Below are 13089 nucleotides of genomic sequence, written 5' to 3' on the forward strand. Positions count from 1 at the left end.
GTCCCATTTTAGACAGCCATTTAATTTAACTGTGGTAGGAATATGTAATATGAAATATATCTTTTTAACAGATTTTTGTATGTACAATACGGTATTGTAATCTACGGGCAAAAGGTTGTATGGCAATCTCTAGATCTTATTCATCCTCCTTAACTGAAATTGTATACCATTGACAGCAACTCTCCATTTACTCCAATCCCCAGCCCTTGGAAATTACCTTCACCTTTGCTTCCATTACTTCGATTATTTACGTTCCATCATATAAGCAGAATCATGTGGTATTTGCCTTTCTGTGCCTGGCTTATTCACTTAGTGTAATGTCCTGTGGGTTTATCCACATTGTCATATATGGCTGGATTTTCCTCTTTTTAAATGTTTAAAATACTTCTTTGTATGCATCTAACATGTTTAAGGTCTGAAGTATAAAATGTGTCATATCTGACTGTTTCTATGAAACAGTCTGTCACATGACTGGCAGTCATTTGCAGAACTGCAAGCACTGAGTACACTGATGCACATTCACAGTTCAATTCTGCTTCACGGAGAAGACTTAAAGAAAATATTAATCTAGTCATTCATTACCATTTTATGATGCACAAAATAGAAAGCCTTCATTAGGAAAATTTCAATTAATTAGAAATTCAACTATACGAAAACATCTTAACGTGCAAACGCTATTCTCATTTTACAGGTAGAGGAATTGGCCCATAGTTTAAATTACTTGACCAAATTAAGTAGGAATTAGGATGCAGTACTGGGGTTCTAACCCTGGTCTATCAAAGCCCTGTATTTTATAGCTATATGCTATAATCTATTTCATAACAAATGATGCTTATCTTCACAAAAATTCAAATGTTATCTCCTAGGTCCCTTTCAGACCTGCTGGCTCTAATAACATCATACACAGAAATCAGTTTACCCTGGAGAGGGGGGGTGGGAAACAACTGTGAATGGGTGCCATGACCTCAAGCCCAACTCCCATTCTAGCACCAGCTCCTCAAGACGTGAGGCCAGTTCTTGACAGATTTGGCTTAGTTTGTTTTCTGTTTTTTTGTTTTTGTTTTTGTTGTTTTTTTTGTTTGTTTGTTTTAATCTATGAAATGAGACTGCTACTGTCCATCTGCAGGGCTGTGTACAAAATTAAATAGCATAAAGTATCTAGCATGTAGCAGAAATCTAGATATTAGGTTGGTGCAAAACTAATTGAGGTTTTTGCCGTTACTTTTAGTTACTTTTAATGGTAAGAACTGCAATACTTTTGTACCAACATAATATTTTGATTTCCTTTGATAATCTCAGATAGCCTCTTTCACCATGCCAATGTGCAAAGGCAGATACGGACATATGATACCTAGAAATCTTAGGTTGAGGATTCAGAAGTCACAGAAATGGAAATATACATTTCCTCTGATGATTTATTTGATGAAATTAACTAATTAACTAAAGAATGCAGTATGGATCCCTCTTGAGGCATTTAAAAATCAATGTTGTTGACATATAAATTATACAATGTAAACATTATACATTTTAAATGAACAGATCAGTGATTTTTGAGCAATATATATGTATACGCCCTTATAATCCCCACCCCTCTTAAAATATAAAATATCCCCACCCCTATTAAAATGTAGAATATCTCCAGAAAGTTCCCTCGAACACCTCTGCAATGCCTATCTTGGTCCCAGAAAACCAATGATGTAACTTCTATCACTGGAGAGTAGTTTTGTTCACAAATATTTTTAATGTCAATTTAAAACCCATACTGATTAATCCTCTTGAATACATAGCTAAATAATCAAGGCAGGGAAGAGTTTCTGGGAGGTTTTATGGTTTTAGAAGGGATTGAAACCATGAGAGCTACCTTGATCCATGGTAGGAACGATTCTGTCTGGAGATGGATGTTGTGCCGAAATAACCTCAAAAGGTCTTTTCAGCTGGTAGAAGCTGATTCAACAACATTTATTTATTCATTTTCATTCATTTCTTTTCTTCTCCATTCATTAACTCAAATTGTTTAGTAATGATATCCTGGTAACAGTTAATTATCTCCAAGGAAATTATTTTGAGTTCCCATAGGACACACATGCAGCTGGTTTTGTGTTCACACACTGAGAACGCTGGCGTCAAGCAAACCATGGTAATAGAGACTTCATTGAAAGATGATGTTACATTGGGAGAAGCATTCTTTTTGCCTTAACCCCAAGTGTTTAACTCATAAATCCTGAGCCTTCAGCTAGAATTCATCTTCCTGTTCTGGCCCTGTCCTGGGCACCAGGATCCTGAGCTGTGTGTTTCTGTCTCTTGAACCACAGGAGTCCTGGGCACGCACATGAAACCCACTAACGGGCTTGTTGGATCCCAGCTGTGACTTTCAGCACCAGGTGGCCCTTAGAAGTGACTTTAATTTCTGTGTCCTTCACTACTAAGTGAAGCCCCATAGATGCTGAATGACCAGACCTTGGTGATGCATTGTGCTGAAAGGAAACCAGCACAGGGGGAGGTGAGCAGAATATGAAACAAAATCATGTATTTACAACCAGCAACATGACTTACTGGCAGATCCTTTTTTCAAACACTATTAAGAATTTAAAAATCATGACAGCAGAGTAATAAAGCAAGCGTGGGGTCCTTCTGAATGCAGGGCTCTGTACACTGACGATACAGTTTTTGAGCTCCTTTTCATTTATTACTAAATTAATGGCAGGAATCCTGAACGAAGGGATATTCCCTATGAAGTCTGCTCCCTCTCGCCAAGTCCCTCACTCATCAGGACACCTTTGTGCTCACAGGTCTTCAGCAGCGCTGGGTGGCCACCATTGTCCACACAGAGAGGGCAGTCAGCAGGTGAGGTGGTTCTGCCTGCTGTGGTCTCACCCCAGGAACAGAAAGCAAGACTCCTGGATGGAGCTGAAGGTGCTCAGCTGGACTTGTCAGGAGTCCCATCTGTCAGTGAATTGACAAGAAACAGAGCAAAACGACTCCTGCAATGTTGATGAGCCTGCCCCTGGGATTTGGAAACCTGATAACAGAGAAAACCAATATAGACACAGGACTTTAACAGGATTATGGTCAATTAAGCAAATTAGAAAAGGATACTTGAAGGAGTATTTGGGACACAGGAATCAAAAACACCAGGGAGACATGAGGATTTTTCCTAAGATTCTAGACTACAGCAATACATAGATAACTAACACCAGAATATTAATGAGGAATTATATCATTGCAGGAATAAAATTTATATTGAATTACAAACTGTTTGCACTAAAGTCAAGAAAAACTTGAAAGCCTTATATCAAGAAGCATTCTTCCCATCCAAACTTCAGTGGTGCATTTATTTTGGATTTGACCCTCTGGGGAAGGGGCATGACCTCTCTCGACAAGAAGGTTCTGGGGACCAGGCAGAGAGAATGAGGTCTCAGGATGACTTCCTTGACAGCCCTGTTCCCCTTTCATCAACACACAGACCCAGAAGACCTCTCTGTCTTGTAGCATCTGCCATGAGCATCAGGCTCCTGTGCTGTGTGGCCTTTTCTCTCCTGTGGGCAGGTAAGTCCTGGGCAGGGCCCATGTGTAGATTTCAAGACCCAGAGCCTTCCCATTGAGGCTGCAACATTGGCTTTGTTCTCCTCCTCTGTAGGTCCAGTGATTGCTGGGATCACCCAGGCACCAACATCTCAGATCCTGGCAGCAGGACGGAGCATGACACTGAGATGTACCCAGGATATGAGACATAATGCCATGTACTGGTATAGACAAGATCTAGGACTGGGGCTAAGGCTCATCCATTATTCAAATACTGCAGGTACCACTGGCAAAGGAGAAGTCCCTGATGGTTATAGTGTCTCCAGAGCAAACACAGATGATTTCCCCCTCACGTTGGCGTCTGCTGTACCCTCTCAGACATCTGTGTACTTCTGTGCCAGCAGTGACTCCACAGTGCTGCACAGCCATCTCCTCTCTGTACATAAATGCAGGGGAGGCTCTGCCCTCCTCCCCGACCCCAGACTCAACCATGTCCTTGGCAGAGTTCTCAGCACTGGGAATCTTGGAAGCCCAATGGGTGCCGGGCAGTGTGAGCCTCAGTCTGTGCCAGGTGCCTCTGCAGGCAGTCCCAGCCAGGCCTGGACTGGTCCCAGAGCCTCAGAGGTCTCTTTTGTTGCTCTCTGGTCTTTCTTCCAAGCTATCTTTTTGGGATGGGACCAGGGCTTTCCCAGCTCTTACTTTTTTACTCACCATCCTGAGTCCGAGGTCCACAGGATGGAACAGGATTTGTATTTCAAATCCGTCTAGACTCCTGTTTCTCTCTGGGGGCCACGTTGCTTCCTCTCTCCAGGGTTTCCTCCAGTACCCACTCTCATGTGGTCTCACCTGTGGCCCGCCTTTCCCATCTGAGCAGTCACCCCCGAAGGCCTTGCTGGGCCTCTCCACACCACCTCCCCTCGCCTTTCTACTGCAGCCATGAGGCTGCCTCTTCTGTGCCTCCTTCCTTTCCAACACAGAGACCTCAAAGGCCATTTCCTCCGCCCTGGGCTAGTGCCTTCCTTTCTGCAGTGGTCAGCTTCTACCTGCACTTCTGATCTCAGCATGATCAGCTTCTCCTGCTGGAAGCACTCCCTCAACTCTCAGCTGAGGTCAAATTTCAGTTTCCCTCTCATAAGCTCACAGAATCATGTGCCTCTTAGTAAAGTTCAGCACTGTTGGCAATTTTTCCAACACTTGTTTTATTCCTTTTGTGCTCCACTTAATTTTAAACTCATGAAGCTGAAGGCTGAGCTTGTTACATTCACCACCAGCAGTGCCTGGCAGGCAGGGAGTCCTCATTCATTTCACAGAGAATGGATGAGTGAGTGATAGGTGAGTGAGTGATGAGTGGGTGAATGAACCAGTAACAGGAACACACTAGATTCATTGTACCCTGGCAGAGGTCTAGAGTTAACTTTGCCTGAGATGCTCTGTTATGAGCTCATCAAGGAGCACTCACTTGTTGAACAAGCATAGGACCATGCATGGTGGAAGCCAGTTTGTCATTCTGGGAATTTCCAGTTTAAAATATGATGTGTTCTTCAAGCTGAATGAGGGTAAACTCTCTGTATGTAATTCTAATATCTAAGCTATTTCTTAAAGTTTTGGGTTAGGAACAAAAGAACCCCTGAAGAGGGCACATTTGTAGATTTAGGATTTTTAAAATATATTTATATTATTTTCCCTTGGAAGAACAGGATGGGAACAGCCTTATAGTTGCTAATTTGTGGAGAAGGCATCATAATAAAAGTAAGAGAAAATCAGAATTGTGTTCTAGAGGGTAAATTGTGGCTGTCCTGAGAGCATGTTCCCCAGGAACCTAAACCATGAGCGTGTTCAGGAACCCAGAGTGCAACAGACAATTCTTGGCCCCATGAATTTGGCGGTAAGACTGGAGACAGTTGGAAAAACCATGGAGTTTTGAAGTTCTTCACTCTCAATGCAGGCCTCTCTTGAACACCACAGATTAATGTCAGATAAATATGCTTCCACTATCAAGACTATTAAAACAAGAACCAATGAAGAGAAGTGAGCAGAAACAATAAGCAATTGAAGTGTTTGAAGACAAGAAATTTTTACCATTAAAAGGTATGAAAGTTTGTAGAACTATATTTAATGGAAATTGAAATGTGAACAAGAAAAAAAGACTGTCAGAAACCATCAAGATAACATTAAAAAATAATCAAATTCAATACAGAAATGATTAAGATTATCACTGAAAACAAAATGGAAATGAAGAAAAGATGAAATGCTTCTAGGAGATTATTAGTGATGTCAAGGACAGAGCTGAAGAAGTTACATAGAATGCAGCACTGAAAATTAAATATGTAACTTTAGAAAGAGCTTAAGGGTGGTTTCCAGCATAGTAGAATATATAATTTTTAATTATATATATTTATTTATATAAAGTTATTTATATTTATATGTTTAATTATACATTTATTATATAAAATATAGAATATATATTATATAAAATATGGAATATAGAATATATATTATATAGAATATAGAATATATATTATATAGAATATAGAATATATATTATATAGAATATAGAATATAGAATATATATTCTATAGAATATATAATATTCTATAGAATATATATTCTATATTCTATATTCTATAGAATATATATTCTATATTCTATAGAATATATATTCTATATTCTATATTCTATAGAATATATAAATATATATATTTCCCATTTTTCTTATAGATAATTGAAGTTTCAGAAAAAGAAAGTAGAGGGAATAAGTGATTGTGATGAGACATTAGCTGAGAATTTTACAGAGGTGTTTCAGGACCTAAATTCTCAATTTCAAGAATTCAAATGAATATGAAATAAGATAAATGTTTATATTATAATGAGATTGTGGAACATAAGTGACAAATCGATGATTCTAAAAGCTGTCAAAAAGAAAAGATAAATCTCTCCTAGTGGAATAGACTGAAAAGATCAATGAAAGTCAAGAAAGAGGATCAGAAATAACCATTTAGTCAGAATTATAATCCCCATTCATTAAACACTGAGATGGAGGAAAATATATTTACAAGTGGAAAAATTAAAAAAAAAGACTATGAGTTTTCCAATCAGGTATCTTTTCTGAATTATAGTCAACAAAGGTGGGAAGTGGTCCCAGAAGAAAGGCATGAGGTGCAGCCTGTGAGGGAACCCATGTGTTGGGACAGCCCCGTTGGGCACATGTGACTGGGGGATGGAGGAGGCTGGGGCATCAATGGGGATGGCATAGGGGACCCTGACTTGCAGGAAAGACAATGAGCTCATCCCTTGGTGCCTTGTGTTGGGGGCGCTGTTGGCACATCCTAGAGAACATGCCCAGCAGACAGGAGCGCCTGTGTGGTGAGAAGATAAACTCAGAAATGCAGCATGAGGCCTGTAGCTCCAGACAGCTCTAGAGCACAAAGTGAAGACCGATGCATTGATGTTGCTTAAAAGGAGCTAATAAATATCTAAAGCAGTCATCCAAGTGTTTTCTAATATAAATCCTGTGTTCCTGACGTTGTGGGGATTGAGAGAGGAAGTGATGTCACTGTGGGTACTGTTCTGTGTCAGGACAAGGACGTCCCTCCTCCTCTGCTCCTGCTCACAGTGACCCTGATCTGGTAAAGCTCCCATCCTGCCCTGACTCTGTCATGGGCACCAGGCTCCTCTGCTGGGCAGCCCTGTGCCTCCTGGGGGCAGGTGAGTCCTCAGACACCAACCAGTCTCATTCTGTGTGTCTGTGTGTGTGTGTGTGTGTGATGAGTACAATTGTTTTCCTCATTCTGTTCTCAACTTGTGTCTCCACAGATCACACAGGTGCTGGAGTCTCCCAGACCCCCAGTAACAAGGTCACAGAGAAGGGAAAAGATGTAGAGCTCAGGTGTGATCCAATTTCAGGTCATGCTGCCCTTTACTGGTACCGACAAAGCCTGGGGCAGGGCCCAGAGTTTCTAATTTACTTCCGAGGCACGGGTGCGGCAGATGACTCAGGGCTGCCCAACGATCGGTTCTTTGCAGTGAGGCCTGAGGGATCCGTCTCTACTCTGAAGATCCAGCGCACAGAGCAGGGGGACTCAGCCGTGTATCTCTGTGCCAGCAGCTTAACCACAGCATGACACAATCGCCTCCTTTCTGCTCATAAACCTCCTCCTCTCTCTCCTTGCTTCCTTATGATACTATTTTGCACCAGGGGATCCTCATCTCACACCACTCCACTGCCTCTTCCATAATCATTGCTTGCATGTCCGCTGCTCAGATCAGCAGATGTGCATTTTATATGTTAATCATTTTCTGTGGAAGGCCATTTGCTGGTCTTCATTATCCATCCTTATTTTCCACATTGGATACTGCTCCCTTCAAGATTACTTGTTGCCTACAAGGGATCCTACTTTTTACATTCAAATTTTACTTTTTATTAATACGTATTTGATGCTATCTTGAAGGCAATCTCATTATCGTCCCAATCTTTTGCTAATCTTTATGTTTATGGTAACATTGATTGTTATTTAGGGGGACATGTACTTCATCTTTGGTAATGAAATGAAATAACTATGCACTTCAATTCCTGTATGTTCTTCCTACTTAAGAGTAAATCCAATTTTCTTCCATTCCTCCCATTCTATCCCACTCCCTTTATATGATAGTTTTAAGGGAGAAAATATTAATTAGACTCTAACTGCAGCTATGTGATAAGAGTTATTTAGAATGAGGGTGGGATATTAAGCTTTGAGTAAAGCAATAGTCAGGGTTAGAACTAGTGTTGGAATCAGGGTTTAGGGAAGTTGCTCATAAAACCTGCAGGATGACACTTCTAGAATAGTCTCTCATTCACTCTGCAGACACTTCCCAGCATCCCTTGGGCCATTGCAAAAGCAATGATGAAACTTCACGTATTGGCCACAAGATGGCACTGTGGTCCACTGGGATCTAAGGGACTCTGGGGAGAGCCTGGGAGAGCAGCCTAGGAAGGGAAGGGTTAAGAAAAATTAGGGCTGGAATCCAATATTATGCAGATGTTGCAGCAGTTTTCAGTCATTGCTAGGCTACCTACAGCTATGCAAGATGCAGGAAATACCTCTAATCTTTAATGAGATCCACAGTTGAAGAATTTTGGCCTGGCAGCCTTGGTGTCAAGCGCAGGTGCAGGCAGAGGAGCAACTGCCTCAAAGGAACGTGGGAAAGCTAGGGGCGGGCTGTGCCCTAAGCTCAGTATGTCTCTGCTGCACCCCATCTTCCCTGCAGACCTCGCCGGGCAACAGCCTTCATGAGAGGAGGTGGATCCTGCCTGAGACCAGTCAGAAGGCCCTGGACCAGCTGGACTCCGTAGGCATGGGGGGTGACACCACAGGCCCACCAGACTATTCCCTAGAGAGCAGCCTCCGAGCCCCAGCTCACAGTCCTGAGGATCACTGCACTTAGTTGGGCCAGCCCCTCCTCACTCTGACCCTACCATGAACCCCAAACTCTTCTGTGTGACCCTTTGTCTCCTGGGAGCAGATAAGTTCTGGAAACAGCTCCAAAACCCTGTCATGGGTTTGCAATGTCTGGGCTACAAGCCTTTTTTGTCCTTTCCTCTGCAGAGTCCCCCTATTTCTTAAGTCTTGTCTTCCCTTTCTGTCTGCCTCTCCAGCAGGCTCTATTGATGCTGGGATCACCCAGATGCCAAGATATCACATTGTACAGAAGAAAGAGATGATCCTGGAATGTGCTCGGGTTAGGAACAGTGTTCTGATATCGACAAGACCCAAGATGGGGGCTGAAGCTGATCCACTATTCAGGCAGTGGTCACAGCAGGACCAAAGTTGATGTCACAGAGGGGTACTGCGTCTCTTGAAACAAGCTGGAGCATTTCCCCAACCCTGGCATCCACCAGCACCGGCCAGACCTATCTGTACCACTGTGGCAGCGCATCCGCAGCCCTGCACAGCCAGCTGCCCTCTGCACAAAAAGGGCAGCCACAGGCTGGAGGTGGGCACTCCTTATGGAAGCCCGTGTCTCAACCAGAAGAAAAAGCTGCCCTTTCTGAAGCTCTTCCCAGACTTCCCAGCAATGGGATCTCATTCTATGTGTGCTCCTGCAGCATAAAACTTAAGAGTGAGCTGGGTCTGTCACTGTAGTGCGGATGTGTAAATGCAAACAACATAATGTTATTTTGCTCAATTTGGAATATTCTGGTAATTGTGCAAAGGAATGGTAGCTTCTAACAAGAAATTCATATTTCACTTTCTTTTCAGGAGAGAAGAAAAAAGCAGAAAGCAGCTGGGAAGCTTTAGCCTGCTTGAGTGATCTGGGATTCTCAAGTAGCATACATAACATCACCTTGGCTTTGGTTCCTTTGGATACCAAGCATGTGTTCTGTGGAGGACAAGAAAATCCAATTTTTTTGTTATAAAGTTATAAACACACAAGAGAACAATCCAGTTAGGGAGAATGTTAATAAATACAACAAACTCTGCCATTAGACCTGAAGATAATCAGCTAGTAGAATTATCAAAGAGATTGTAAGACTCTTACTGAGTACCTGTTTGAGCTCCTCTGAGGATAGATGAAGGAAGGAACTTAATTCTTACCATCACTGTGGCTTGGATTAGAATCCATGAGTTCCTTAACTTGTTTTTCTTGTAAAATATTGTAAAATAATATAGAACACACATTTTATTTTCCTGTAGCCTGTAGTCCTCTTTAGCACCTAAAGGGAGAAGCACATATCCTTGTGCAAAAGGGAGCTGGTTGCTTGCTTGGCAAAAAAATGAATACACCAATTGGCCAATCTGCTGAAAGTCAAAATGAAAGGCTAATATATGAGACTGATGAGAGTTCATGGTTCTTGGTATAACTTCAACAGCGAGTGAGCATTTTTTTCTTTGTCTATAGCTTTCTTTCAGCCATCGATCCTCAGTTGTATCTTAGCCTCTTATCAGTCCAGCTCACTTTGATACTAAATTTGATTGTTGTGTATCTCAGCAAGAAGCACGTCTCACATTCTCTGTATTTTATGTGGTCATGATCCTGTCTTATTCTTATTTTATGTGGTGCATTTCTAAATAGGACTGTACAGAATACAAGCATCTATTTGTATATGACTCTCGTCTTTTATGGGGAGAGGTCAGAGTAGGTGAGGGTGCACCTTGATTCTCTGCTGGAATCTCTTTGGATTCTATGTCCCCTGTCACATGGTTTATTTTCATATGCATATTTCTCATGGTTCTCCTGACTGTTTTCGCAATGCTCATTGCAGGATGTTAGAAATTGTATTACTTCTAATGGCAGAATGTTAGAAATTGTGTTGACTCTTAAGGCAAAATAAAATACCCGGACTCACTTTTCCATTGCTGTGTCTATTAGTCATGGTCCTGGAGATATCAAGGAGGGACAAAAGGAGTATTTGCAAAGGTGTGGCAGGATTAAGGGAACCCAGTAAGAGAAGTAGAAGTAGCCTAAGAACAGCAGAATCTGTGGCTCTTATTCACATTGGCCTGAAATAAGTAGGAGAGGATGTGGATCCCAAAGCATCAGGTACTGTAGCTCTAAGGCAAGGCTGCCTATAAGGTGCTGTGGCCTTTGGTAGGGAAAAGTAACCTATATAAAATAATGAAGCAAGAGGAGAGCCAGGGCATAGATGAATCAGAACAAGTGGTGACCCTACCTCCCTCTACTCTCCTGCCATTGTCTCCCATTAGCCAAACTCACTATGGAGTTAGAGAAGAAGAGAGCCAGTTAACATAATACACTGAGGTCAGCCTCTGAAGGCAGGGTGGGTCTGGAGAAATTAACGTAAATTATCCAGATCACTATGCATAAGATGGCCTTGAGGGTGCTGAATCCCAAACTGTCTGGCTAGGTCTGTGCTGTGAGCTGATAAAGCCCTAGTATTATTTCTGGGGAATCTGTACTCTTAATAATTTACAGACAACCAAGGTCTGCTTTGGATCTGATCAGATAGACTAAATCTTGGGGACTTTGCACCACTGGCCACTCAAGGGAGGGGCTGGAAATATTTTCTGAGGACAAAAAAAAATAGAATTAGAAAATTTGGTTGAATCTAGCGTCAGAGAGATGACCTTAGGACAGCCAGGGAGAACTGGAACAGGAAGGTTTACTCACAGCTTCCTCATCTTCCACTGATGGGCAGGTGTGTGAGCTCCAGCATGGAGCACCACAGCACTAGGTGGGAGGAGGGTGAGATGGTGATGGGGCAGCCTGGGAGCTGGAGCAGTGTAGGCAGAGGAGCAACTGTCTCATCACAGAAGCTTCTGCCCTCACCCAACCCTTCTGCTGGACAGGGAGGGAGTTCAGGTTGTGGGGAGCACTGGACCTCAGGAAGCATTTATAGGGAGGACACAGGACAGTGACATCACAGGATACCCCACCCATCAGGAAAATCAAGGCCCAGAACTCACTTGGCTCTTCCCCAGGAGGACCAAGCCCTGAATCAGATGCAGTGCTGCCTGCCCCACTGTGCCATGGGCCCCGGGCTCCTCTGCTGGGCACTGCTTTGTCTCCTGGGAGCAGATGAGTCCTGTGCACAGAACAGCAGCCCCATTCTCCGATTTCCCACCCCTGTGTCCTCCACTTTACATTGGGGAGGACCTCCAGGCTGTCTGCTGTGCTCATCCTCCATCTGCTTTTCCCACAGGCCCAGTGGAGGCTGGAGTCACCCAAAGTCTCACACACCTGATCAAAACGAGAGGACAGCAAGTGACTCTGAGATGCTCTCCTATCTCTGGGCACAGCAGTGTGTCCTGGTACCAACAGGCCCCGGGTCAGGGGCCCCAGTTTATCTCCGAATATGCTAATGAGTTAAGGAGATCAGAAGGAAACTTCCCTAATGGATTCTCAGGGCGCCAGTTCCATGACTATTGCTCTGAGATGAATGTGAGTGCCTTGGAGCTGGGGGACTCGGCCCTGTATCTCTGTGCCAGAAGCTTGGCACAGCCCTGCAGAGTCACTGGAACTCTGTGCACTAATCTCTCTGCTTCCGTGTATGGCAGTCTCAGACCAGACAGCTGTGAGAACCTGGGGCCTTCAGGGGGAAAGAAAAACAATTTCAGGACTCTGAACAAGGCTGGCGGAAACAAGGCCAGGAGGATATGCTTAGAGGATGGTGCTGATTCAGGAGGTTCACGGCAAAATTACTTTCTTTGTCGGATGCTGTACACTATAGTGATAGAGTAGCTGGCACTCTCCTTTTTAGAAAAAGAAATTCATTTTGGTGTCAGGATTGTTCGACAGATGTGTAGTATAGAAGGTAAAATCTCAAGGGTTTGCTTTATATAATTAAAGGAGAAGAAATTGAGATTTGGTTTGGAGAAACTTGAGGAGAGAGAACATGATTAAAGATTATTAAATAAATAGAAGTAGAGCTACCAGATGATAAAAAATTGTGTTCTCTGCAACATAACCTGTCAAAGTTTTCAATTGCTAGAAAATACGCAGCAAGGCCTTGTAGCAACTGGCATCACCCCGAGGCCACTCTATGATGGTCATCACCACGTAGCCAGTTGCCCTGTGGGAGGGCCCTGGAGCTGGTTCCAATGTCTTCCTTCTGGACTTATATCTCAA

At 43.0% G+C, this 13089-nt stretch overlaps 2 gene segments (V, D, J or C); both read left to right on the forward strand.

Moving 5' to 3' along the window:
• The first annotated feature begins 3464 nt into the window (after positions 1-3464).
• LOC112440464 (T cell receptor beta variable 6-4-like) lies at positions 3465-4462 on the forward strand. The segment is given in 3 exon segments: positions 3465-3546; positions 3638-3960; positions 4334-4462. Coding segments are annotated over 3 exon segments (501 nt in total).
• Positions 4463-7117: 2655 nt separating this feature from the next.
• Positions 7118-12402, forward strand: LOC112440465 (probable non-functional T cell receptor beta variable 7-3). The segment is given in 2 exon segments: positions 7118-7227; positions 7336-12402. Coding segments are annotated over 2 exon segments (357 nt in total).
• Positions 12403-13089: the final 687 nt, after the last annotated feature.

Source organism: Pan paniscus, chromosome 6 (assembly GCF_029289425.2).
Source record: "Pan paniscus chromosome 6, NHGRI_mPanPan1-v2.0_pri, whole genome shotgun sequence".
NCBI lineage: Eukaryota > Metazoa > Chordata > Mammalia > Primates > Hominidae > Pan > Pan paniscus.